Source organism: Monodon monoceros, unplaced genomic scaffold, assembly GCF_005190385.1.
Source record: "Monodon monoceros isolate NGI ecotype Baffin Bay Population unplaced genomic scaffold, NGI_Narwhal_1 Super_Scaffold_13, whole genome shotgun sequence".
Taxonomy (NCBI): domain Eukaryota; kingdom Metazoa; phylum Chordata; class Mammalia; order Artiodactyla; family Monodontidae; genus Monodon; species Monodon monoceros.
In genome coordinates this window covers 48,709,034-48,732,443 of record NW_021703769.1, presented here as the reverse complement: position 1 = coordinate 48,732,443, position 23,410 = coordinate 48,709,034, and the positions used below count along the sequence as shown (strand labels likewise).

The window sequence follows — 23,410 nt, the reverse complement described above, 5'->3', positions numbered from 1 at the left end:
GCGCCCAGAGCCGTGCGGAGGAGGCGGGAGGCCGCGGCTAATTTGTACACTAAGTGCTTCTGACAGGGATGCCTCACAAGTGAGAACACAGCACCACCCGCCTCAGGAAGGCCACCGCGGCCAACGGGTGGGCAGCCAGGCGGCCTGGGTGAGGGGCAGGAAGGGGGTCGTGGGGGGATCTGGCCCAGCAGAGACGGGGAGGGGACCGGGGTTGTGGGGAGTGGGGGTGGGCTCGGGACGAGGGGTCCCTGTGGCCGGAGGGTCAGAGACTGAGGCAGGGAGCGGGGCCGGGCGGTGTGGAGGCGGCTTGCCCTCTTCCGACCCTCGTCCACCCCTCGCACAGGCCTGGGTCCAGGTGCCACCCGATGAAGGCCGAAGGCCCAGCAGGCCAAGTCCAATCCTCAGGCCGGCTCCCCCTCCTTCGAACCTCATCACAGTGGCCGCCCCCGCCCCAGGCCCTGACCCCACCCCTGGCCAGGCCCCCACCTCAGCCCCCACCGGCACCTCCCATGAGCTGCTGCGTCCCCACCGCGGGGGGCCCCCAGCTCCCATTCCCCTCAGCCCCTCCCTGCTGGAGCAGGGATGCCAGGGGAGCGGGCGCTGGCTGGGGTGAGCCGGGGTCTCCAGGCCAGCCGACAGGATGGGCACGCAGCCCCCACCCCACTGTGGAGACCCCTGCCAGACCTCTCTGATCTCGCTTCCTAGGCCATCTTGGGGCTGGAGGAACGCGGGTTCAGGCTGCCCGGGATGTCCCAGTAGTGACGGGGGAGCCCAGCCCCCACCCTACGGGAGAAGGTCCGGCGTGGCCGCGCAGCCGTGGAGCAGGGCGGGCGTCTCTGGGTGCTGAGGGGAGATGTGTTGTGGCAGCTCCCCTGCTGCCCGAGGCCCGCCTGGAGCCAACACTGCTGGTGGCTTTAATTGCTTTCACATACGATAGGCTGGCCTGTGACAGGCCTCTTACACCCGCCAAGCGGCCTCTGCACCCCAGCCCCCCCTCTCGGCCAGGAGGCTGGGCCCGCCGCCGTTCCAACCTGGGAGCCCAGGCTGGGGCTGCAGGCTATGTGCCTGGTCCTGGTTGCCATCTGTAAAATGGGACAGGAGGGAGGGGGCACAGGACCCCACCACCTGCGGGAGACAAACTTTTCTCCCTGCCCCTCACTCCTCTGCTCCGCCCATGACTCTGACGGATCCAGACAGGTACCCTGAACGCAGATGCCTCTGGGAAAAGCCGAGCACACATACGGTCCTTCTGAGGCTTCGTGGGGACCAGTCTGCCAACCACTGTGGGGTCTGGCCTGAGCCTCTGTCCCACCTGGATACCCAGTCCTTCCTGGGATGCAGGCAGCTGGTGAACAGGGTACCCCTAAAGGCTCCCTGTGAGGCTGGCCTGGGCACTGGCTCAGCCACCCCGAGGAGCTGTCACCAGGTGGGCCTTGGTGCCCTTCAGCCCTTGGAGGAGAGGTGAGGGGCCAGGAACCCCTGGGAGAGACAGATGAGGAGGAATCCTTACAAAACAAAACATTTTTATTTGGTCCATCGGAGCCTGAGTCTGGAAACACCCATGGAGAATCATCCTACAGGGATGGTACTGACGACTGATAAAATAGTCTCTGTGTCAGAAGAGCTGCCGTATGTACAGGGTTAAAAATACTCACAGCTCAGAGTAAAAGGAGAATAGAAAGGAGGCCCAAAGGGGAGTCTAGTGCTTCTGGGTGCTTCTCCAGGTGTAAACCCACCCGCCTACAAGTCCCACGGGAAGCGAGGGGCCACAGACTGGGCCACCTGCTGCCTGGGGGCTGCAGGACAGTGAGGCCAGGCGGCCCAGGAAGCCGGCCTCAGTCATCCTCAGGCAGACACAGAACTCAGGGCTGAGCAGCCACAGGGAGGACGCTGGGCTTCTGAGGTGTGGAGGGGCTGGGAAGGGCCACACCCTGCATGTGCCTGGACAGGGCTGGCCAAGGATTTCTCCTGGACTGTTCCTCCCAGCAGAGGTCAGGTGGTGTTGAGGACAAACCCCCTCACCAAGCACAGGGCTGGGCCTGGGCTCAGGACCACCTGACCCACTGCCCCAACCCCAGCCTGGGGCATGGCTTCGATCCTGGCTGGCGCTCCAGGAATTGCATAGTGTCCCTCCCCACCACTGCTTGAGCCCATGGTCGCCAGGCACCTGCCTCCTGGGACACTGCTGGGACTCCAGGAACCACTGCTTGCCTCATGAGGGCTTGGGGGGAGATGGGACCTAGGGGCAAACTGCGGAGAAAAGGCTCCTGACCTCGTGCCCCACAAAGGGGGTGGGTCCCTGCTCTCACCTGGGGTTCTGGCCTGACCCCACAAGGGGGGGTGGTCCCTGCTCTCACCTGGGGTCCTGGCCTGACCCCACAAGGGGGGTGGTCCCTGCTCACCCCAGGGTCCTGGCCTCTGGCCCCCCAAAATGGGGGTGGTCCCTGCTCTCATCCTGGGGTCCTGGCCTGACCCCATAAGGGTAGGTGGTCCCTGCTCACCCCAGGGTCCTGGCCTCTGGCCCCCCAAAATGGGGGTGGTCCCTGCTCTCATCCTGGGGTCTTGGCCTGACCCCATAAGGGTAGGTGGTCCCTGCTCACCCCAGGGTCCTGTTCTCTGACCCCTCAAAACAGGGGCGGTCCCTGCTCCTACGCTAGGGTCCTGGCCTCTGACCCCCCAGATTTGTTTTTGTGAATGGAGCTCTTTGCTGCCAGGCAGGAGGCCCCAGGCCATGGGAAGGGGCAGCCTTACCTTGGCCCTGGCAATCTGGGCCAGACCTCAAGGTGTGCTGGTCAGAGGAGCTGGCACACAGCTCCCTCGAGCTAGAGGCCGCTTCGAGGTATTCTGCTTGGTGGCTATGAGGCCCTGGGTAGGAGGGAGGGGCAGGAAGGAAGGCCCAGGGGAAGCTGCGCCATGCCGCTGGCGCTCCCTGGGTGGGGGTCCTGAGATTCTGGTTCAAGCATCCTGTGTTGGGGTCTTCCTCGTAAAGTGCATGTGGGGGCAGGCAGGTGGGGGCAGGGTGGTCACAGCGGCCGGGGCCCATGCAGGCCAGCGACCTCAGGCGTGAGTGGGGGGCTGTGGCTGCCCTTGGAGGCCGTCCAGTCACTGAGGAAGGCCTGGGCCGCCTTGCGGTGCGCCAGGCGGTGGGTGATGGAGAAGCCGGCGTTGCCCTCCAGCTGGGACAGGATCACCAGGACCTGCCTGGGGAAGGGGAGCCGATGAGGGCCTGTGGAGGCTGGGGGCCGTGGGGCGGTGGGGTGGTGGTGGTGCGGGGGTGCCCACCTGTGCAGGGGCGGCACACTGTCCTGGGTGCGCAGGCTGCCACGCGTGGACACCACGTTGAAGCTGTCTGAGCAGTCGCACTGCACGTGCAGGTAAGACTTGGGGTGCCGGTTCTCCACCACCACGATGAGCCCTGCCCAGCCGTGCGTCAGGTAGTAGCAGGTCATGCCCTCGCGTCCCTGGGTGCAGGTAGTACAGGGGTTGGTGGGTGGGCAGCCGCCTCCCTCCCCCTCCCCCCCCCCGGACCCACGCCCACCTCGTGCCGCTCGCCCCTGCTCTCCGTGAGCAGGATGATGGCGTCTGCCAGCGTGGTCGGCTGGGCCTCCACGGGCTCCACCATGACGAGTCTTGAGCTGTACACGGCCAGCACGTGGCCGGGCGGCTCCGGGGTGCCGCGTGGGACCCCCACTGAGGGGCCGGAGACTGTGGGGGGCACTGGGTGAGGAGAGCGGGCAGACATCCCCGCTGGGTGCAGGCAGGGCTGTGCTGGTGTGGCAGGGCGGTTACCCTGCGGAGCGGCCAGAAGGCATGGGTGGGGGCCCATGCTGGGCCGGGGTGGGGGTTGTGTGGGCGGGCGTGGGTCGCTCACCCCGTGCGGCTGGTGGGCCCGGTGTAGGGCCCCAGTGGTTGAAGGCACAGCACACCACGGCGTACTCGCCGGGCTCCAGCATCACGTCGCAGTTGACAAACTTCTTGACTGCACGCTTGCTGTGGGCCAGCAGGCGGCCCAGGCTCAGGCGGCCACCACTGCCGAAGGAAGCCCGGAACACCAAGACGCACAGGTCCAGGAGGTGGCTGTCCACCGAGTCCGTGCGCCTGCGGTGGCCCGCAGGGGTCACGGGTGGCCAGGCCCTGCCCAGCTGTCCTGCCCCTTCCACCCCGGCCAGGCCCCACCCCTGCCGCCCGGCCCCCACCCACCTGCTGCCCTCCTGGAAGAGGGCGAACTCCAGGGACGCGCGCTCCAGCACCGTGAGGGCCGTCACACCCACCGGCCCGCTGGCCGAGCTGGGGAAGCAGCCCTGCACCCGTGCCTCCTGCCAGTCCGAGTGCACCTTGCAGATGTCCACGGAGTCAAAGTACCTGGGCAGCGAGAGGACAGCCCTGCTGAGCAGCCCCCACCCTCGCCCCGGACACGGCGCCCGTCCCTGGGCAGGGTAACCCCAGCAGGCATCCTGCCCATCGGGATCTCTTGGGATCAGTGTCCCAGAAGCCCTGGTCTTGGCTATTGCCTGTGGACACCACCAGGGGGCGTCAGGCTGACCCACAGACAGAGCCCTGGCAGAAACACCCCCACCCTGTGCTGACCCGAATTCCAGGATGGACCAGGCCTCTGGTTGGCAGGAAGGACACCGCATACACTGGGGCGAGCAGGGCAGCCATGGGGCCTACACTGGACGTGGCTGCCCAGCGTCCAGTACCTGATGAAGTCGCTGTACTCCATCCAGAAGACGCCTTCGCTGCTGCCGTGCGGCATGAGCTCGCTCCGCAGATGCCCTGGCCAATGCGGCCACTCGTCCGACCAGCTGCCGTTCCAGGAGAAGCGGCCCCACGGGTTACGAAGGCGCAAGAGCCTGCGGACCACAGGGTTGAAGGCCACTCTCATGCCCCCACGCCCCTGCCACATCCACACTCCCACACTTACCTGGAGCCCTGGACATCACGGACGTCCAGGATGGAGTAGGCGTGGCGGGGGCGCAGGCCCAGGCTCTCGTAGGCAGCATCGTCCACCTTCATGTTGCCTCCCCCACAGGAGGCGCCCATGAGGAATCTGTGCAGGCAGAGCAGCCCCGCTGACCAGGGAGCCCCTCAGTAACGGGCCTTAATGATGGGGGAGGGGGGGTGGGCTCACTCTCCAGGGGACCCCTGTCGGCCCAGACCTGCCTCCGGGGAGGTGCAGCACGAGATAGGGGACCCTCCCTGCCTCTGGGAGACCCACGTGAGACACATGGGACTCAGGAAGTGCTGGCCCAAGAGCTCAGAGGGCTTGGGCTGGGGGACAGGCAGACCCAGGGCCTTCGGAAGCCTGGTGAGGCCGGCTGATCCTGCCAGCTCAGGGCTGCGGCTCCCTGAGGGGTGGGGCCACCTAACTGCCCAGCAACAGCTGAGTGCAAGGGTCCTAGCACCAATGAGCTGTCTCTCCCAGGCCTGGGGTCAAGGACCCTCCCCAGACACTGGCCAATGCGTGCTGGGGCTCAGAAGTCCCCCGACTCCCCCCACCTGTCTGCCCCGGCTGCTGCCGCCAGGTGCCTCTGTGGGGCTCACTCCACACAGTTCCACAAGGACGCTGATGGCCATCACCGGCCCAAGTCAGGACAGGGCCTTCAAGGTACAGGCCAACGGACAGCATCCTGCCTGCTGCTACCCTGCCAGGGCAGGTGGGACGGCCAGTGCAACACGGGAGCCAGGCTCCAGCTGGGGTCAGCCCATGCCCGAGATATCTTGTGAGACGTGGTACAGGTCAGAGGGCGCTGGCCCTGCCTCTCCCACTACTCCATGCCCCAGCATGGCCGCCCCTCTTACCCAGCCTCCTTAGAACTCAGCATTTTGGCCCAGATGAGGTCAGTGTCAACTGGTTCCTCGCGGGGGTTCGTGGAGCTGACCTGCAAGGCCAAGCTCTCACAGGGGGCGCCGGTGAGTGTGGCCAGGCCCTCGATGGCGCGCCCGGCCTGAAGGGCAAAGTAGGAGCCGTGCAGCTTGGCCAGAGCCTTCTCGATGAGGGCCACCCACAGCTGCTTGCGCTGAGCCTGCAGGGGGGGCTGGAGTTGTGAGGCCTGCTGCCGCCCGGCCCATGCCTGCCGCCCACCCCGCGCCCGCCGGCGCCACCTGGGAAAAGAGGAGGAAGCCGGCCTCGTCGCAGGGCAGCATGTCGTCCACCAGCACCGTTGTCCATGTGCCATCCTTGCAGAGCCGCACCTGGTAGGCGCCCTCTGCACACAGGCTGCGTGTGACCATCACCCGCTCGACCAGGTCCGGCCGCTCGGCCAGCACCGCCAGCGCACTCAGGAACCTGCGTGAGGTCGGGGCTCACGGAGAACACGGCCTGCCTGCCTGCCGCCCACTGGCAGCCCACCCCCGAGTGGGTGCCCCAAACTCACCAGCAGTTCCCCAGGAGCCCCTGAAGGATGTCTGAGGGCCGGAGAGTGTGGAACACGGACCACGAGGTACTGTGGTCCCTGAACACGGAGCAGTTGATCTCGTGGGGCCTCAGCCACTGTCGCACACGCTGCTGGACGCTGTCGCCCGCGGGGAAGCCCACAGACTTAGGTCCAGGGGGGAAGCTGTCATCCACAAAGTTCACGCCATTCTGCAGAGACCATGGCCACAGGCTCAGGTCAGGCTGGACCCACTGCCCAAGAGAGCACCCTGCTGCCTGAGCCCCAGAGGAAGAGGTGGGCACATGTGTAGCCCCCTGACCCCTGTGGATGGCTTGGCCGGGCAACAGGTCAGCGGGAAGTATGTGAACCCCAGGGAGAGGGTGCAGTGCCCAGCCTGTAGGCTGCGTGGTGGGCATGGGTCGCAGGGAGCCTGGGTGGCCTCCCTGCACAGCCCACTGCACCGAAGGCCCCAGGAAGAAAAGTGGGGGGACCTGACAGGGGCAGGGCAGCCAGAACACAAGCTCATGGATGGGCTGCCAGCAGTGACAGAGGGTAGCAGCATGAGGGGGGACGGACACCCTCTCCAGGTGCCCCTGGGGGTGGGTGATGCCCTGGGCTCAGCCCTCCTGCAGCTCCAAGGGAAGAAGGCATGAAGGGGCACCCCAACCCTGAGTTTCAGCAGGGTTTCTGTGGCTGCGGGAAGCACCAGGCCTGCCTGTTGGCGTGAAGCCGCTACCTGTCCCCACCTCCCTGTGGGGCCACCATCTGCAGGGACTCACAGCGGGGCCGAGGGGTCAGGACCACGGAATGTGGGGTCATGGACCCTTGTGGACACAGCGAGAAGGGCCCAGCACACTCAGGCGGGCAGTGACCTGGTGGCCCCACCCAAGTTCAGGGCCAGCCGGTGCTCTGAGCTTTGGGAAGAGAGTCCCACCCTCCCCCAAGCTGGAGAAGAGACAGTGGGGAAGGACAGACGATGCAGAGGGGCCTCACCTCCCGGCAGAAGGCCACAATGTTCTCCCATAGGGCCTTGGCCTCGCCCTCGTCCGTCTGCCGCCGCTTCTCCACGTGCATGCTCTCCCTGCGTCTCAGGGGCGCTGTGCCCCGGCGCTGGGTCACCAGGAGCTGGGGGGTGTGGCAGGCGGCACAGTGCTTGGCTCGGGGCGTGTTGAGTAGGGTGCAGGCAGGGCAAGCCCACTGGCCCAGGCGCTCAGACGGTGCTGTGGGAAAGAGGTGGCCAGCCTTGTGGGCCAAGCAGGGCCCGGGCTTGTCCGCGCTGCAGTCGGGGCATCGGGTGGGAGGCTCGCCGTGCTCCTGGAAGCCATGCAGCTTGGAGCAGCCACACGCCGTGCAGCGGGAGGCAGCTGTGGGGTTCCTGAGCGTGCACTTGGCACACGACCAGGTAGTGAAGTCAGGGCTGGAGGGGCTAGCGGGCGTGTAGCGCACGGTGTCGCCGGCCAGGTCAATGACGTCGCTGCCCGGTGTGGTGCCAGCCTCACAGTGGGCAGGGCTGGCGGGACCAGGTGGGCGCAGCGTGGTGCCACCCTCAGCTGCCTCTTCCTCCAGGAAGCTCAGCCGCTTGCCCGACAGTAGCTCCGCCAGGCGGGAGGCCCCAGCCGCGGTCCGCCCCAGGCCCTGGGGGGGCCCCTTGGAGCTGGCAGAGGGTGAGGGCTGGGTGGTCTCAGGCACCGGTGGCTGCAGCTGGGGGGGCACCTCGCGGCGGCTGCGAGGCACAGGGTTGTTCTGGAGGGTAGGCGAGAAGGGGCTGAAGGGTGGCCCCCGGGGGGGCTCCTGGTCTGCAGCAGAGGGAGGATTGGCATCAGCGCCTTCCCCAGGCTGGGGCGGGGCAGGCATGACGGGGAAGCCTGCGGGAGCCACGACTTCTGGGACCACCAGGGCCTCGGGAGGAATCCTGGGCAGCGAGAGTTTCCGCGGCCCCCCACAGGCCGAGCAGGAGCTGGCCACTGGCGTGTTGTGCAGTGTGCAGCGCTGGCAGGCCCAGCCACTCCCAGTTGCGGCCGCGCCCCCCTCTTCCCCCTCCACCTCCTCCGGCCGCCCCCCAGCTGGCTCCATGGCCGCCAGCCCTGCCGTCTGTGCAGGCCCTGCCTCCTCCCCGCAGCTGCCCTTGGGCTCCGGCAGGACCCCGTTGATGACGGGTAGCAGGGAGGCCCCGGGGACGGGCTCGGGGGCAAAGCCGCACACTTCGCAGGCCCCCCTGCCCAGGAGGTTGCGGAATGTGCAACGGGTGCAGGGCCACTTCTGTTCCTCCACGCTGAGCCGCAGGATCTGGTCGAGGTCAGGCTTGTGCCGTGGGGCCTCGCAGATGGAGCACTGGCGCTGGCCGGCCGGGTTCAGGAAGGTGCAGCGTGCGCAGGACCACTCCCCGACCGCAGCCATGGGCCCGGGCGAGTGTGTGTGGCTGCAAGGGAAGGCCGCGGTCAGTGATTTTTGACAAGGGTGTCAAGATTATTCAATGGGGCACAGACAGTCTTTTCAATCAGTGGTGCTGGGAAAGCTGGGTTGAAATGCTAAAGAATGAGCCAGAGCCTTACCTCATGCCATATTCAACAATTAACTCAAAATGGATCAATGACCTAAATGTAAGAACGAAATCTGTAAAACTCTTCGAAGAAGAAAATGTGAGTAAATCTTCATGACCTTGGATTTGGCAACGTATTCTTAGATATGACACCCAAAGTACAGGAAAACAAAGGGGGAAAAAAAGAACTTCATCAAAATTAACAACTTCCGTGCTTCAAAGGGCACCATGAAGAAAGTGAAAAGATAACCTACAGGAGAAAATATATGCCCATCATCTATTTCTGATCAGGGTCTAGCATCCAGAATATATAAAAAGTTCTTATAACTACACAACAAACAACCTGTTTTTAAAAATGGGCAGATATGGGGACTTCCCTGGTGGTCCAGTGGTTAAGACTCCGTGCTCCCAATGCAGGGAACTGGAGTTTGATCCCTGGTTGGGGAACTAGATCCCGCACGCCACAACTAAAAGATCCCACATGCTGCAACTAAGACCCAGCACAGCCAAATAAGTAAATAAGTATTATTAAAAAAATGGGCAGAGGACTTGAGAAGACTCCCCCAGAGATACACAAAAAGCCCATGAAAAGATGCTCAGCACCAGCAGCCATCAGGAAAATGCAAATCAAACTACTACAAGGTACCACCTCACACCCAACAGGGCAGACGGTAACAGCACTGGTGAGGATCTGGAGAAACCACAGGCCTTCCCTACGTTGCTGGTGGGAATGTAAAATATTACAGTTGCTTTGGAAAAGTGTGACGGTTCCTCAAAAAGTTAAACAGACTTACCACAATTGTGACCCTGCTATTCCACCCCTAGGTATATGCTCAAAGAATTGAAAACTGGTGCTTTTCACAAACACACATCCACACATGTTCATGGCAGACCTGCTTACAACAGTCAAAAAGTGTAAACAACCCAAGTATCCATCAATGAATAAATGGATAAACGAAACATGGAATATCATTCAGCAACCAAGAAGAACGAAGCACCAACACACAACACCAACGAGCCCCGAAAGACACAAGAGGCCACACGTGGTGTGATTCCATCCACAGGAAATGTTCAGGACGGGCAAACCCAAAGGCAGAGAGGAGCCTGATGGTTCCTGGGGGCTGAGGAGCGGGGTGGGAGCAGGGCTCTGGGAGACTCTGGGGTGGGCAGAGCTGGCCCCGCAACCCACCTCTTGAGGACTAACCCGGGTGCGAGGGGTGTCCACACTCCACACACACAGTCTCCTACCCTGACCGTAGCTGCTCTGCTTGGCAGAAAAGTCAACTGTTCTTCATAACAAGTCATGAAGTTTGTGCTTCTTATGGTATGTTTGTGCCAAATCCTTCAGGAAGAAAGAAAACTTCCCTCTTCAAAAAAAAACAAACAAGGGACTTCCCTGGTGGTGCAGTGGTTAAGACTCCACACTTCCAATACAGGGGGCCTGGGTTCGATCCCTGGTGAGGGAACTAGATCTCACATGCCGCAACTAAAGATCCGCATGCCTCAATTAAAGATCCCGCATGCCGCGACTAAAAGATCCCACATGTCGTAACTAAGACCCAGCTCAGCCAAATAAATAAATATTAAAAAAAAAAACAAAAAATGTCCCCCGAGCAGCGCGACTGTTCCTTGGCCCAGAGCAAACTGTGAAGCCGCCTTCTCGGGCATGTGGCTGAGACTCACAGGCTGCCCACAGCACCCAAGTGGGTGGATGGGCCCTGGGGCGACCAGCACGGGGGTGGGGCCTGGCCAGGTCAGCTTTGGCCTTGTCTTCTGCACTACCAAAAGCCTAAGAAATCTGCCTGGAGATGACTGGAGCCTCCCCTGCTGCTCCCCACTGACAGAAGGGCCCACGGTCAAGGCGTGGGCACATGTGTGCCCACACAGACACACACGTGCACACACACGCTGGGTCCCGGGCAGCCTCCACATGGGCCCCAGGCTCAGAGGATGGTCTTTTGCCCTGGGTGCCCCACCTGGCCTGCAGAGCTGGTCTGACCCTTTGTGGACCACCTGCTCCTAGCAGAGGGGTGTCCAGGGAGAAGACTCGGGCTCCCGCCCCCAGCACAGGACAGGTGGGCCTGGGGCCCTCCTAGGACACACCTGCCCTCAGCTCCAGGCCCCTGGTGGTCCCAGACATGCTGAGAAGACACAGGATGGGGAGAGAGCCCAAGTCCCACCCACTCTCATGACCGAACAGCTGGCCAGTCCCTTGGCCGGACGAACATGAGGCCACACCCAGGACACACAGCAGGTGACACCTGGAGGCGGTGGGAGCTATGCTCCCTCAGGGACACCTGTGGCCCGCACCTCAGTCCGCACCTCAGCGTCACCATGTGGGCGGAGATGAAGTGGCTCTGGGGTCAGCGACCAGGTGTCCAGAGGAGCCCTGGGCCTTTGCCCCACCCCCTCAACTACCCTGCTCCGGTCTCCACACACAGGGTCACCCTCACGGCCACCCTGATGCGCTGGGGGCCCAGGACCTGGATCCCTAGAGTGTCCGAGGTGAGGCCAGAGCACCAGACAAAGCCTGGAAGTCGGAGACCAGCATACTGAACTCCAGGACACGGGTGTTACTCCGCATGACAGGAAGGCCAGCCAAGTGGGAAACGGACACCAAATACCTGGCTTTGCCCTCAATTCTCTGGGGCTGCAACACTCAGCTCCAATTCAAAAGGGAGGTGATGGAAGGGCCTGGGACACGCAGGGTCTGCAGGAGCCTGGGGACGGCATTTTCCTCCGCAAAAAAGCTGAGAGGACTAAGTATTGCCCCCACTCAAGGACCTTGCTCGGTCAGGCCAGCAGACCCAAGCCCAGGCTCCCAGGCAGGATGTCGCCACCTGACCCCTTGCTGGTTCTGAGGTGCACGTGGGCCCCTCCCTCTAAGGTCATCCTCAGCCAGCCTTGGGCTGTCCTCTTCACCTCTGTGTACCCAGGGGAGGCCCGAGCTCATAGGTGATGGATGCCCGTTACTCCTCAAGGCCTCGCAGCTCCTGGCCTGGCTTGGTGGTGGGCGTCATGCCCAGACCTGGAGGCTCTTCAGTGAAGGGTGGGCTGCGTGCGGCGGGTGTCCGCACGATGCCCGGGGCCCATGAGAGCAGGGGAAGAGTCAGCCGGACCGTCCGCACGTGCATGTCCACGTGTCCAGGTATGGGTGTGGGGAGGGGTCCTGGCAGCCGACCTTTCTGCCCCTCTTCCTGCATCTGTGGCGCCTAGGCCCCTGCGCCGCTCCTTCTAGTGTCCATGCTGGGTGTCTGGATTCCTCAAGGTCACTGGCAGCTCTTCCCACAACTTGCTCCCAGGGGCAGACAGTACCTGCCTGGAGTGCCAGGCCGGATGCGCCAGCCTGCGGAGAGGCCTGGCGGGAGGCCAGAGAGTGAGAGAGGGCGCTGCCCGCCCAGGCCGCTCGCTGGTCAGTGTGAGCCAAGATCCAACAGGCACACACGCGCTGGGGCACAGGGTCGCCACCTCTGCTGCTCGCTGCAGCCCCCCCGCCCCCCGCCCCAGTAATTCTACCCCTGGTGATTTATCCTGAGGACATAAATACGCAGAAATAAAATGACACGTGTGCATGGAGAAAGGCGTGAAGAGGTGCGCCAGCCACTGGGGATAAGCTGATGAAACAAGCATGAGCGACCACCTCAAACCGCCAGGAGGCCAGGATCAGAACCGTGGGCGGTAACAGCATTGGGAGGGTTGGGAGAAAACAGAACCCTCCCTGCCTGGCTGGTGGGGATGGGAAACACTGCAGCCACTGTGGAAAACAGCCTGGCCGTTTCTCAGAAAGTTAAACATAAACTTACAATAAACACGAGCAACTCACTTCTATGTATCTACCCAAGAGAAGTGAAAACACACGTCCATGCAAAAACCGGTACACAAATGTTCACGGCAGCAGATTCATAAAATCCATGGGCAAAGAACCCAAATGTCTATCAACTAATAAGCAGATAAACTCCACACAGTGGAGCATCATTCAGCCATAAAAGAAGTGAAGCACTGATACTACACCGTGGATGAGCCCAGAGAACACAATGCTCGGTGAGAGAAGCAAACACAAAGGTATGATTCCCTTGACGTAAAATGTCCACTTTTGGTCTCTGTGGCAAATCCACAAAGACCAAAAGTGGATGAGTGATTTCCAGGGGGTGGGAGGTGACTGCAGATGGGCAGGAGATGGGGTCTCGGAGATGCTGTGAAACTGGATTGTGCTGATGGCTGCACAACCGCACACATGGACTAAAACCACTGAGCCACACGCTTAGGAGCGGAGGATCTGGCGGTAGGTTACGTTACACCCCAATAAAACGCGTCACTGATACAGTAACAAGTGAACTGAGGCGATTTGCTAACTCCTGGTGCCTGCCACCATCTGCTTCCCAGCACATCCGCCTGGACCTCAAGCCCTCATGACTCCATCCACTAAGGGTAACTCAGACAAGACCACTCATACTACCCCTGAAGCCTCCCAGGAGGCGGGTCCTGCTCCCACACGCCTGCTGGCCACCTAGACGGTGAACCCAGGACATGCATGGGGCCCACAGACACCAGGAAACTGTCCTGCACAAGTGAGCTGTGTCTGAGAGAAGTGACAGCCAAGGGCGGCTGGCAGGGGCCTCCGGGAGATGGAGGAGGGTGTCTGCTACCCACTAAGCCCAGGCGTGGGGGCCCAGGAGAGTGAGGCTACCTCTGGCCGGAGGTCCATGGACCCTGAGTGTCTGCTGTGCACCAGGTACCTCTCCCTCCAGTGAGGCCACAGGACGGGGCAAAGGCAGGGGCGTCAGTGTGTGCGTGGCTGACGTTGGAGCCCAACCCACCCAGACGTGAGCAGTGGGCACAGTGCCCGGGCTGCCCCACGCCCATCACCCCAGCACCCCAAGGGGAAGCTCTCCAGGTGATCCAGGACAGTCTGGGTGGGTCTGAGTGCAGCCACGGCTGCAGCTGGCGGGAGCTGGCGTGTGCAGCCTTGCCAGCGGGGACCCACGCCCCCCTCTGCTCCCTTGCAGGCAGCCACATCAGCGCAGGGTACCACGCACGGGTGGGGGGCCAGGGCAGTGCCCCCCAAATCCCATGGGAAGCAAGCCAGCATTCTTGGTGCATGCTGTGCCCCTGCCCCTCCCCACCCAGCAAGAAGCTCCAGCTCCAGCAGACAAGCAAGCCCCCGGGCTCAAGGTGGGCTGCAAGGTCCCGTCCCAACCACCTCCGACCAGCCAGGCGAGGCCTGAAGCCCGGCTCCAGGAGGGGCCAGCACCCCGGGCCTTCTCTACTGAGTGAGCAACCCCAGAGCCTCTCAGGTGTCTGGGGGGATATGAGTTGCCAGAGGACCCTAAGGAACAGGGACCCCACTTCTCTGAAAGTCCCTCTGCCGAGGAAGGGGCACCTGACAGCAGCACCCGCCCCGCAGGGTCCCTTGGGGCCACGCCGTCTCCACCTTCTTACCTTCGGGCCCGGGGGCGTGGGGGCTGGTGCTGTCGGGTGACCAGGGTGTCACCCCAGACAGGCCCCCCAGGGCTGCTCCTACACCAGCCGGCCGCTGCCGGGGGCCCTGGGTAGGGCAGTCCCGTGGGGAAGCCGTGGTCCGACTCGGTCTCAGTGGCCAGCGAGGAGGCGGAGCTCCCCATGGCCCCTGCGACAGTGGCCACGCTGAGAGCCGGGCCTGGTCACATGTGGCCGGCGGCGGCTGGCGAGGTGGAGCATGGAGGAGGGCACCCACGCAGGAGACAGGGCGGCCGGGCTGGTCCGAGTCACACAACAACAACAGAAATGACACAGAGAATAGAGAGAGAAGAGACAGCGTGATTCACAGGCACCAAGCCCCCAGGAGCCCAGGGAGGTTCCCAGCACACAAGTGGCCTTGGGGTGGCAAAGGAGAGACCAAAGTAGGGGTCCCCACAGCCAGGGTCCCGACAGGGCTGCAGCCCCAGCGCATAGCTCGCCTCCACCCTGGAGTGGCACCCCCCTCTCTGCTCCCACAGGGGAGGAGCGGCTGTGCCACGGTCGCTGGCCAAAAGGGTATCAGCCTTAAAAGAAAGGATTTAGGGGATATTTAGGCAGAGAAAAGAAAAACAAGGGAAGAGAGCCCAGCGAGGCAGGCGAGCCCTGGCAGGACGGCCTCTGGGAGGGGCACTGGGCAGCGTCCAAAGTCACAGGGAGGTGCAGTCACCACCATGGCCTTTCCAGAGGGACAGCTCCCTCCACCCAGAGATGGGTGACCAGGGAGGGACCTGGGAGGCTGCCCGCCTTCCAGGGGGAGGCCAATGGGCCCAAGATCATCCGCCCTGAAATGGGAGGCCAGGTGCATCTCATTTCAAATAAGGCGAGTTCCAGTCAGGTTCAGGGAAGATGCCTGGGCCAGGCTCTGGGCCAAGGTGGGCGTCCAATTGGCTTTTTGGCCAAAGAGGTGACCAGCAGCCCTGCCCCCACCCCCAGGTCCACCGTCACCCAATGACACCCTTCTCCCAGCTTCCAAACAAGTCCCTTGGACACAGGGGCCAGCAGCAGGGGTGGAAACGGTGGACGCGTCCTTGCACAAAGACAGGCTGGAGGGCGCCCAGGCCTCTGAAGCACTGGTCCATGCTGTGTCCAGGGGACACGGGTGGGGATGCCCACACCTGAGTGGCTAGCAGCACACGCAGCTCTGGAGGCTGAAGGGGTGGGAGAAGTCTGGGCCCCTGCCCCATAACAGCTTCAGTCAGACCAGCCGAGTCCCCTGTAGCAATGCTGTTCACCTGGACCCATTCCTCCAAGGGACATGGACAGGATAGAGCAGCGTAGGGCCCGAAAGGCCTGGAGATTCTGAAAGTCACTTACCACTCAGGCCTCCCCTGCTCAGTATGACCAGAGCCGATGGTGGGGGCAGAGGCCCCAGTGGCCTTTAAAGCCGACACTGCCCACTTGGACCCTGAAGGAAGGGCTGAGGCTCCTGCCGACAGGAGTGCCGTCCAGTGGGAGCATCACACGAGCCTCAAGTGTCATTTCTAACCCTCCGACAGCCACAAAAGAAAGGCAGGACAGGTAAACGGAATCTCTGTACCATATGTTACATCACCCAACACGTCCAATGTGCTGCCAGGTCAGTTTGGAATCAGGATGAAACCCGTGTGAACCACGTACCACCTATGTTGAGTTGAGGTCCTTCCTCTACTGTGGTTGATGCTCACCTCCACGAAGATGGGCCACACTCCAGGGGCAGCAGCCATGGTTGCCCAAGGTTTCCGTACTGGGCTGTGCTAGAGCACACTCCCAGTGGTCACGTCCACCTCGAGCAGGGTCACTCAAGACACCTGCCTCTCCCATGATTACGAGTCGGACACCGCAACAACTAGAACAGCCCCCAGGCTCCTGAATCCCACTCCACATAGGAACCCTTCGTGGGAAAAGAGCCCAAGCGTTTCTGACACTCCCCTTTCACAGCCAAATCCTGAGCAGGTGAGGGCTTGAGCTGAAGCTGAGCCCAGTGAAAGGTGTCCCTGGAGCAAGACTACTCAAACCTGGGTCCAGGCCGGTGTCCACTGTGAGAGCAAAGGACGGGGGGGAGGGTAGACAGTCCACCCGCAGCCAGGTCAGGGCTGGCATCACGTGTGCCTGATGCAGGTAGAGCTGAGGGAAGAGTGAGGACACAGCCCTGGACCTCCCGGGGGCCTGTGGGCCTGGCTCGCTGGGAGGAAGGAGCACCAAGGTCCTGTGAGGACCCGCCTGCTCTTCACCGACACTCTTAGCCTCAGGGGACTGAGCGCTCAGGCCTGTCACAGACACTTGGGGTACCGCATGTGAACAGCACACGAGGCACCAAGCAGGGCCAGCTCTGCACCCAAGCCCGGCAGCAGCTGTACCCCACGTGCCAGCCTCCCGACACACCTTCAGGAAACTCTGACCCTGCAATCAAGAGGGTTGGGGGAGGGTGACCTGGAAGGGCCTCTCTGGGGAGTTCTGGGGATGGCAGCACCAACACCCCCACACCCTGCTCGGCCCGCCGGGGTGATGGGGAGCCCTGGCTGCCTGGCCCAGGCCCTGTGCTCCCGCCCTGAGTCAGGTCCTTTCATCCATGCCTTCCTGCATCCTTCACTCACTCACCAGCGCCCAGGCCGCCTGGGCTCCAACGGCACTGCCCAGGGCCGCTCCCTGGCTGCTCTGTCTCAGGAACAATGCAATATAATCGCGTCTCCCGGCAGAGGCCTGGGCTCAGACGCTGGCAATGCCAGCCTCCCGAGGGCCCGAAGGGTGGGTGTGCCTATCCCACCGCCCAGACCAAGCCAGTGCCTCCTTGCCCTTGTTCGGGAACTGCTGCCCTAGATCTGAGTGGGATGGTGGCCTAGATCTGGCCTCAGGGAAGGGCAGGCACAGGGTTATGGCAGCCCCCCACCTGGCGTTACCAGCACTCCCCAGCGGCTGGGGACAGCAGGGGACCCTCCCCCAGAGTGACAAGAGCATGAAGGGCCGGACGAGGGTGAAGCCTCCTCAGGACCCTGCGTGGGACGCGCCTGTCTTGGTGGTGGCAAGCCGGGTCCCGGGGGTGACAACCCACGGCCTCACCCAGCTCACCTCGTCCCACTGCCCATAGGGCACTTCCCACGGTGGGTTACCCGACTGAGGACTAGGGCTGAGCCAACACCTGGCAGAGGCTGAACCCCAGGTCCAGGGCGGGGAGGCACGGGATCCTTACTCCCTGTACCCCCAATGCTCCGGGGGCTCCCGCGAGTCCTGCGGGCATCAGCACAGACTGCCCCCGCTAGCCTGCGGGGCACACACACAGGGCACCAGAGTCCCTTGGGACAGCCAGGCTCTGCGGACACGGGCCGCCTGATGATGCTTCCACACGCGTGTACACGCTTCGCCCAGCCGTGTTCACAGTGTGCGTGCCCCACGCCTGGCTGGTTTGCCATGTGCCAACAAGTCTCGTTAAATCTCATCTCGTAACAATGGTGCTTTCACAACTGCAGCAACCCCAACAGGCCGCCCAAAACCAGCCCAGACGGGGCATGGAGGGAGAGCAGCCATGAGGGGACCCCAGGCTTTCCCAGAGCATTGCTCCCTGTGCCCGGGTGCCCCAGCTGCACCCACCAGACGTGAAGCCTGGTACTCCTGCCTGAGGGAGGGACAGGCCAGGACAGTGAATGAACCCACCTACATCCCTTCCAGAAACCAGGCTGGGACACCCCCCCCCACATGCCAGGAGGCCCCTGTCCCAGCATGGGTGGGACAGCATCCTCCCACGGTCACCCTCGAGGGGTCAGGCACCCATATCAGCAGTTCATGGGCCCAAACCCACAAGGTGGGAGGGCAGTGGGGTGGACAGTTAGGGGCTGGGCCACTGGGGACGTGGTGCCTCTACCTGGGGAGCACCAAAGGGACAGCAGACACAGTCCAGGAGACATGTCTGCCTTGCAGTGTGCCCAGAATGCTGGGACCACAGCCCCAAGCTTCAGGGGCATGGCGGCCTGCAGGGCTGTGAGGAGCAGGGTTCTGAGGGGGGTGCCCACACCGCTCCACTGCAGCCGGACAAATCCACGGTGCTCGTGCCTGGGCTCTGCCTTGGGAGGTGAGGCTTCGTGGCAGGTCTGCCAAGAGCACATCCACCCAGAGGGCATGCCTTGTCCCTCTCTTGGAAGGGTCTGGACTCTGGCCCCTGAAGCAGCAGCCCCAGCCCCCAGGCTTATCGGCAGGAGCCAGAGTCCATCAGAGAGTGGTGTCGACCGACCAGGGCCAACCCCGAGGCAAAGGTCACACAGAGGCCGCCCCACCTCCGCTGCCCCAGGGAAACACTCCCATGGGAAGTGGCCGGGGACTATGTCCCTTTAGAAGCTGCATCTGTCCCTCACCCAGAGGGTGGAGGCCCCAGGGGTATGGCCTGACTCAGCTGCTCCTCGCTACCTGGTCCAAGGCCACAACTACCTCTAGGCCAGCCAGGGCCATAGGGAACAAGGCCTCCCTCAGCCTGGCTCTGCCCATGGCTGGGGCCACCAGGGAAAGGTGCCCAGGTGGGGCAGGGCTCTGGGCAAGCAGCCAGTAGCCATTGAGACTCATCTGGACCCAGGTCCTGGCACCATCTGGCCACTCCAACTGCCCACAGGGCACATGTCCCCCTGCCAGTCCTTTCTAGGAGTGCTGTGAGGCCCAGATGTCGTCCCCCCCCCCGAAGCCAGGCCAGAACCCCACAACAGCATCGTCGACCTCTGAGAGGAGACTGTGGAGGTTCTGCTGAAAATTGCTATCAACGCCCCTAAGAACCAGGCCTAGGAACAAAATGGTAACGAGCACTCCCTGTCATCCAACTTGGGGAGAAATGCTGGAGCCCCAGATCCCTGCCTGCACACACTCTAAGGTGGCCGCTCTGCTGGCGTTTCTGGACTTCTCTGCTTGTCCAGCACCTCAGCCCTGAAGCATCCAGCCACAGGTCAGTACTGGTCACATAAACGACCAGCAGGTGTCAGGTGGGATTTGCTCTGCTTCTAGGGCCCCTGCTTTCTGGGGAGGGAGGAGCGGAGACAGGCCCCTCAAAATCAAACCCACGTGTGAGGGGCAGCTCGCCAGCACGGAGGCTGAAGGACAAGCTGCGGGGGTCTGGGCTGCCTCCCAGAAGGGGACAGGGTCACGGCGTGTCTTGTGTCTTTTGAGTTGTACCTGCCTCAGTCGTACGTCGTGGAAAAGGAAGTGATTGTCAGGGGATCAGGGGTGCCACCAAGATCTCGTTTCTAGTTCACGAGTTCAGTACCGTCTGACGAGTGCGCTTGGTTTTGGCACTGCCACATTTCTGTTCGCCAAGTGGCAGCAGGAGCAGCCCTGGCCCAGGCAGCCCAGTGACCTCGGGCCTCGAGGGTGGCAGAGCCACCTCACAGTGAGGGCACTGGAGCCTCCAGCTCACCCCAAAGGGAGGCACCTTTTCAGGAGCTGCAGGGCCTCCAAACACGCGGCCTTTCCCCTTCCGTGGGGGGAGGGGCAGGAGGTTCTAGCAGTGTGGATGTGGGGGGGCCGGGTGTGGGAGGACTTCCCCTGCCCTGGCCTTTGGCCAAGACGACCCAGAGGAGCAGAAGCCATGGATGCCTTCCTCAGGACAAAGACACCATGACTCTCGTCAACAGCAGCTATCAACCTATTTTCCTTCTGATATTCTGCAGCACCATCCAGGCATGTCCCCCAGCCTGGCCACCAGGGAAAGGGGGAAGCAGACAGCAGGGTGTGGATCAGGTGCTCAAGTGAGATGGTGCTGCCAGGACAGGCAGTGAGGCCATGTGTCCCACTCGGTCTTGTGCGAGTCCACCCTGGGTGCCCCAGACAAGTCCTTACTGGAGGGACAGCACATCCTGCAGGCATCGGGAGGCCCCATGCTGCTCTCCCACAGCCCCTGGCTCCCTGCACTGTCCTGGCAGCACCAGCACAGCCATCTGCAGAGTGACCCAGGATGACAGGGTGTGGCTGGGCAGGTCTCCAAGCCGAAGCTCCACCCACAGCCTCCTTCCAGCTCATTCAAAGAAGGTGGAGGCCAGTGACCCTTCCTCATCCATGAGAGGCTGAGAGGGGCCATTCTGGATGCCTCCCCGTCCAACCCCGGAGCTCCCCTCCGAGTTTAGAGCTGGGTCACCAGAGCTGCCTGCCAGCGAGCAGCTGACAGAGGATGCTCGCTGACCACCCTGCCCTTGGTGCAAATGGGGCAGTGCTGGGCACAGGGGGAGCCGGAGACAGCCAAAGGGATACCACAGGCCTGCTAGGCATTCTTGGCAGAGCGGGGCAGGGGGTGGGGGGGAGTGGTCCCTGCCTGTGAACTTGGCAGAAGGGATTAGGCAAGAGAGACACAACCATATTCCTGCTTTGGGATGCTCCTGTGGGTGCCGGGTGGGAGGGCCTGAGGCAGTCCAGGCAAAAGAGCAGGGTGAGGAGCCAACTGACCCGGAGGCCACGGAGCACCCTTGGTCAGGGTGTGGGCCACACCACTTAGGCTCTTCACCAACCAGCTCAGGCCGGTGAAAACATCTGTGGTTTCAGAGAATTTTTAGGACAGCAGAGTCCTTCCCAACTCCATGTATAAAAAACAAACCGTCAGTGGTGGAAGGAAGAGGCTGAAAGGCATCCTCGTGGATCAGAGACCTGGATGTGCAGCCCCATCCAACCCTCCCCAACAGCCACGGCTGCCCCTCAGTCTCGGCCTCCGGGTCTGTAAAGTGGGGCTTAGTAGAGTGCTACCTGAGAGACAGGGGCCCAGAGAATTTCATGCAGGGCCTGAGAGCAAGGAGTTTCAGCAAAGTTACCCTGTCAAGAAGGGCAGAGGGGTTTGGAACCATCCTCCAGATGCAGGATCGGAGGGCCCAGCCACTTCCTGCTCTCAGAGCCCCGGGGCTCAAAGCAGAGACACAAGATCCGAGACCGAAGGTGCCTGTCTAAAGCTGTGCAATCACTGAGCTTTGGGCCCAGCGGGGCTTAAGCCTGGCTCTCAGTAGGTCACGAGATCACCAGCCTGGCTGCTCAGGGGAAGCAGCTCTATAGAGTTTCAGATGCAGAAGAAAAGAGGGGTGCTCGTCCTGGGAGCAGAACGACCTGAGAAGAAGTAAGAGGAGCTCAACACCAGGGCCAGGCTCAGCTGGCCTCTCCAAGACCTGCTCCCACCAGCCAGGCTGCAGAGTAGTGGCTCTTAGGCTCCCCGTCCATCTGGGGCTCTCCTTCTGCAACTTGGGCCAGGGAAACACTACCTCTCTCCCCACATTTGAGGAAAGCACTCAGAAGTGGAAGGATCGACTTACCCCCTCCCCCCAGCCTCTGGGGGCGGGAAGGTGATTACCGGCATCCTCCTAACAGTGGTTCACACAGCCCCCCAGACCCAGGCAGAGGGAGGAGCTCAGGGATCTCCAAAGGAGGGGCTCCCAGAAAGAGCTCAGAACTACCAAGCACCCAGCTGAGCCCGTTTCCCTCACAGGACGCCATGGCTCCGAGCCACAGGACCCCAAACTCCCAGGCCTGGCCTCACTGGGGTCCTGCTGCCTGGAGTCCGGTCACAAATTCCTGGGTGTTAAGGGGTCCCGAGAGCCAGCCCAGTCAGGGCCACTTGACCACACAACAAGGCTGCACTGGTCAGGATCAGAAGGGCCCCTCCTGTGGGCAACAGGAAGAGCTGGGTCGGCCGGCAGCCTAGCAAACATTCTCAGGGCCACCATAGGTAACTTTTCGGTTCGCTCCGCCAGCAATAGAGGGACGGGAGGAGGAAATGTGGTTGGTGGCCAGTGGGCACACAGGGCGCGCCTGCTCCCCCACTCCACGGGGCCGCCCCGGGATACATCCCCTAACGTCGCCGGGGCCGAGACACTGCCCGGAGGTAAGGGCACTCAAGGGCAGGAGGAGCTGAGGCCGCCTCCCGTGTCCTTAGCACCCCGGGCTGGTCTCCCCCTGCTCGAGGTCCCGCCGGCTCCCCTCTCCAGCAGCGCCCCCAGCCCGGCCGGTACCGGCCAAAGCCCAGGAGGTGCCGCCCGTCGACCACGGCCCCTCGGGGGTCCAGGCCGCGCCCCCGGCCCTGGCCTGGCCCAGGAGCGGGACTCACCTCCGCAAACCCGCGGCGCCTCCTCAGTCCCTGCGGCCCGGGCTCGCTCGCCTGCGCCGGCCGGCCCACAACTTGTTCTCGGAGGGCGGGCGGGCCCTCTGCCGCCGGCGCGCTGCCCCGACGGCCTCCCGCGCTGAGTGGCGGAGCGGGCAAGCGCACCGACCCGGCCCGACCCGTCCCGCGCAGCGCCCTGCGCCGCCTCCGTAGCGTAGCGCCCTGCCGGGGCCCCGCGGCTACGGCGCGCCCGGGGCGCACGCGGCGCTGTGAATCCCTCGCCCGGACTACCACTCCCACAAGGCGGCGCGGCGCGCGAGGCAGGCCGGGAGGCGGAGTCCGGGGCGATGGCCAGTAGCCGCCTCTACCGGCGCTCTCCGACTTCCCGGGGCGCCCAGGGAGGTGGCCGAGCCCGGTCCCGGGCGGCGCTCCGTGCTGAAGGAGGCCCCGACGGGACCGGGACTACAACTCCCAGAATGCCCCGCTTGGAGGAAAGGGGCGGGACCTCCAGCCCTCCCCGGTCACGGCGCTTCCGGTTGCCGTGCAGGTAGGCGCGGGGCTGCGCCCGCTGACCTCTCTCGGTCCCCTGAGGTCTGCGGTGTCCGCACACCCGCCACCTCCCTTACGGGGTCCTTCTGGGCTTGTCTGCTTCCTCGGGTCCCCGCAAAGGCTTCATGGTCCGAAGCTCCGGTTTGCTGGGACCGACCTGGGCTGACCCAAGGCCGTGCCACTCAGTGTGACTTGGGCACGTTACTTGTCTGAGCCCCAGTTTCTCCTCGGCCACCGGGGAAACCAGCACCCCCGCGCCGCTGGGAGGACGGAGGGAGGCGCAGTCCGGCGCCTGGCAGGAAGGAAGCCGGTGTGGTGAGCGGGGGGCCTCTGAGCAGAATCCGCCCCCATTCGCAAAGAGCCTCCTCAGGGGCGGCCGCTCCCTGTCCTTTGGGCAGCCGGAGGTCCCTCTGTCGCCTAGAGGCTGTG

At 63.2% G+C, this 23,410-nt stretch overlaps 1 protein-coding gene across 7 annotated transcripts; it reads right to left on the bottom strand.

Annotated features, from left to right (window-relative positions):
• Nucleotides 1-1,509: 1,509 nt before the first annotated feature.
• CAPN15 (calpain 15) lies at nucleotides 1,510-22,686 on the bottom strand. Of its 7 annotated transcripts, XM_029221395.1 has the most exons (13): nucleotides 22,439-22,686; nucleotides 14,356-14,650; nucleotides 7,371-8,796; nucleotides 6,378-6,586; nucleotides 6,106-6,289; nucleotides 5,803-6,026; nucleotides 4,925-5,050; nucleotides 4,701-4,853; nucleotides 4,201-4,362; nucleotides 3,872-4,098; nucleotides 3,539-3,717; nucleotides 3,283-3,461; nucleotides 1,510-3,201 (listed from the first exon to the last, which is right to left on the bottom strand). In XM_029221395.1, the coding sequence occupies exons 2-13, from the start codon at nucleotides 14,535-14,537 to the stop codon at nucleotides 3,024-3,026; spliced, it is 3,429 nt and encodes a 1,142-aa protein (XP_029077228.1). In that variant the 5' UTR covers nucleotides 14,538-14,650; nucleotides 22,439-22,686; the 3' UTR covers nucleotides 1,510-3,023. The 7 variants fall into 7 exon arrangements, with proteins under 7 accessions (XP_029077228.1, XP_029077232.1, XP_029077231.1 ...); XM_029221399.1 differs by lacking the exon at nucleotides 14,356-14,650; XM_029221398.1 differs by lacking the exon at nucleotides 22,439-22,686 and having other exon boundaries at nucleotides 1,510-3,197; nucleotides 14,356-22,402.
• Between the last annotated feature and the right edge of the window lie 724 nt (nucleotides 22,687-23,410).

Excerpts from the sequence above, each read along its gene's own strand:
- CAPN15 (XM_029221395.1), bottom strand. The coding sequence starts at position 14,537 with ATGGGGAGCTCCGCCTCCTCGCTGGCCACTGAGACCGAGTCGGACCAC. Across the intron at positions 6,587-7,370 it reads TTGTGGCCTTCTGCCGGGAG|AATGGCGTGAACTTTGTGGA; the intron begins GTGAGGCCCCTC and ends TGGTCTCTGCAG. Across the intron at positions 3,202-3,282 it reads AGTGTGCCGCCCCTGCACAG|GCAGGTCCTGGTGATCCTGT; the intron begins GTGGGCACCCCC and ends CCCCTTCCCCAG.